The sequence below is a fragment of the Rhagoletis pomonella genome, unplaced genomic scaffold, assembly GCF_013731165.1.
Source record: "Rhagoletis pomonella isolate Grant_MI unplaced genomic scaffold, Rhpom_1.0 Rhpom_scaffold_19015, whole genome shotgun sequence".
NCBI lineage: Eukaryota > Metazoa > Arthropoda > Insecta > Diptera > Tephritidae > Rhagoletis > Rhagoletis pomonella.
The window spans coordinates 1-2,779 of NW_023477532.1; the positions used below are offsets into that span (position 1 = coordinate 1).

At 33.6% G+C, this 2,779-nt stretch overlaps 1 protein-coding gene across 1 annotated transcript; it reads left to right on the forward strand.

The window, feature by feature from the left end:
* The first annotated feature begins 181 nt into the window (after nucleotides 1–181).
* Nucleotides 182–2,339, forward strand: LOC118732340. The gene is made up of 2 exons (XM_036461470.1): nucleotides 182–864; nucleotides 1,946–2,339. Exons 1-2 carry the CDS (start codon nucleotides 308–310, stop codon nucleotides 1,998–2,000), a joined length of 612 nt encoding a protein of 203 aa, XP_036317363.1. The 5' UTR covers nucleotides 182–307; the 3' UTR covers nucleotides 2,001–2,339.
* The last annotated feature ends 440 nt before the right edge of the window (nucleotides 2,340–2,779 follow it).

A 2,779-nucleotide genomic window follows, 5' to 3' on the forward strand; every position in this document is an offset into this window, starting at 1 on the left:
TGCATCGGCTGGACACTTTTCCCTCACTAAATATAAAGCTGGATATTATTTTCGTTTAACTTATTTAGTCAACTATTGTATTACCAAATTTCAGCTCTTGCGGTATCAGATATCTATACTTTTCTCATTAAACACAGCGTGCCGTCCATACAGTTATTATACTCACTCACCTGTTTTTTGAATTTAAAGTAAATATTTACACATTTAAATATGTATACATAACATAAAAAGTAAATATGCGGACATAAGAGTGCCAATAGTAAATATATAGAAAGCCACTTTGCATAATACTGAGCCAAGATTGAATATGGCAGTTTTACCGAATATTATAGCCCAAGCGACCGAAACTTCTAGAAGCGGACCGCACGGCGGTGAGTCTATTGTATCTAATATTTCAAGGCTCCTTTCTCCCCACCACACCGTCCTCAGATTCGGCATAGAATTCGAGCAGATGAACAGCTGTGAACCGGCTCTATCCCCTCTCCTACTAAAATTTGGATGCTCTGTCTTTGTCTCTCCCGCTCTGCTCCGAATTTGCCAGAGTGACGCCAAGCTATCCAGTGCGACCGTTGAACTTGTTCAAATCGGAGCTGCCACAATGTCTAACGTACATCCCTTTTGTGTATATTGCTCCAAAAAAAGCGGAAAATTACATCTTTTTGATGCGGCCAAATTAAATAAGTGTTTATCGATATTAAAAATTCGGAAAGACGGTGATTTGACTTTCTCCAACGTTGTGTTGCCGGAACAGCCGAACAATTTTCAAAGATACCACAGCCAGTGCCATAACCGTTTTACAGCATTACCGCCTAAACAACGAGGATATGATCCCAAAAAGCAGGCATCTTCATCTTCAAGTACAGAGTAAGTACTTATATTTTTGTTGCAAATAGTATTTTTAATGAAATATATACTTTTGGTATATACCTAGCTATATAGCTATACAGCTATATCAACGAATATAGACTTCTTATACACTCTAAAAAAATTTTGTTTAAATTTGCGCATATTAAGATAGGTAACCAGTTTCCTCTCTAAATGAATGCAAATTTACACACCGTGTTAATTAAATTAAACACTGCTTGTTTACTTTTACTTATCATATGTGTGGCGTAGAACAAATTTCAAATTTGTTTGTTGAGTTCTAAACATTTATTGTTCACATTTTCACAGTTTACACATAAAATGTTTAAAATTTGCTCTAAAAAATGTTTGTTTAAATTTACGCATATAAAGAGAGGTAACTAGTTTCGTCTCCTAATGTGTGCAAAATTAAACACTGTATGTTTACTTTTACATGTAAAATTTGTCACGTAGAGAAAAATTACATACAAAGTGTTTAAAATTGAGTAAATATGAGCACTTAATGTTTATTATTAGTAAAAAATATATTTTTACTTCAAAATTTTTTACAATTTTAAACATTTCATGGGTATATTTTTGTGTATTTTTTAAACACCTCATGTTCAAAAACAAATCTTGAACATCTTGTGCGTATATTTACACAGGTTCTGGTTGAAAAATAAACTTTTCAGTAGTAGTTTTACATGCACTTTTTAGAGTGTAGAAGAAAAGTCACGGGTTAAAACCGGGGACGAAATCTTGGTACACAGGTATAGTGCGTTATAGGTTTCTCCTGTATAGTCCTGGTACACATCTATAGTGTAGTATAGGCTCTACATGTATTTCAAAGTGTGACCCTGGCGCCAATGCAGAGTGTTCTTCTATACGCAGTCTATATTCGTTGGCTATATAGCTAGATAGCTATATAGCTAGCGTGTAATTGTGCTGTGTAATGAAGCACGAGTTGCAACATTTTTGAAGACGTACAAGGTTTTACAAAACGATGACATATTCCGGTTACCGAAGAATAATATCGACGGATCAGCTCTGCCTCCCTGCAAAATTGAGCTGCACCAACATTTGCTGCGGACAACATACATAGCAAATATTTGGGCACATGCTCATCTTCAGGTTCCAACGGCATTACATCCGACTGATTTTGGATGGGAAGAAGATGAGGGAAAATTTAATTTTAAATGGTTCGAGGGTGACCATCTACCCGCTACCCTTGGTGATATAACTATCGATGATGGCGATGACCAAAAAAGTACTGAAGGTTAGAATAATACTGATATATTTTTCTCTCATTTCATTATTTGTCAGTTTCAATTTTTGATTATTTTCTGTTTAATTTTATCATACAATTTTAATTTAAAAATAAAACTGAGTTATATTTGTAACAATTTTGGATAGCATGTCACCTTTTTTTTGTAATTTATAATCAGATTTGAATTAAAATTTTGCTCTTGCGTGTTAAATGTTTATATACTATTATCATCTATATCTTTTAATAAATTATTATTATATATGTTTACAGATCCTGACGAAATCTTTCACGGGTCGACATCGCTGTCAGTGATAATGACAGCGATGAGTACGATGGCGATGAATCCGAAGAAAGCGAAATTTAAAATATTAGCTATTCACGTATTAGCACACTATGTATATTTATTTTGAATTTTAGTATGCTTTTTGTAAATAAATAATACATTTTTAAGTAATTAATAGTAAACCTACTTTTTATTATCCTCCTTTAGAGCAGAAAAGTTATACGTATCTATCATCCAATAACTGCATGGACGGCACGCTGTGTTTAATGAGAAAAGTATAGATATCTGATACCGCAAGAGCTGAAATTTGGTAATACAATAGTTGACTAAATAAGTTACACGAAAAAAATATCCAGCTTTATATTTAGTGAGGGAAAAGTGTCCAG

Coding starts and splice junctions, on each gene's coding strand:
- LOC118732340 (XM_036461470.1), top strand. CDS start 308: ATGGCAGTTTTACCGAATATTATAGCCCAAGCGACCGAAACTTCTAGA. Junction 865..1,945: donor TCTTCATCTTCAAGTACAGA/GTAAGTACTTAT, acceptor CAACATACATAG/CAAATATTTGGGCACATGCT.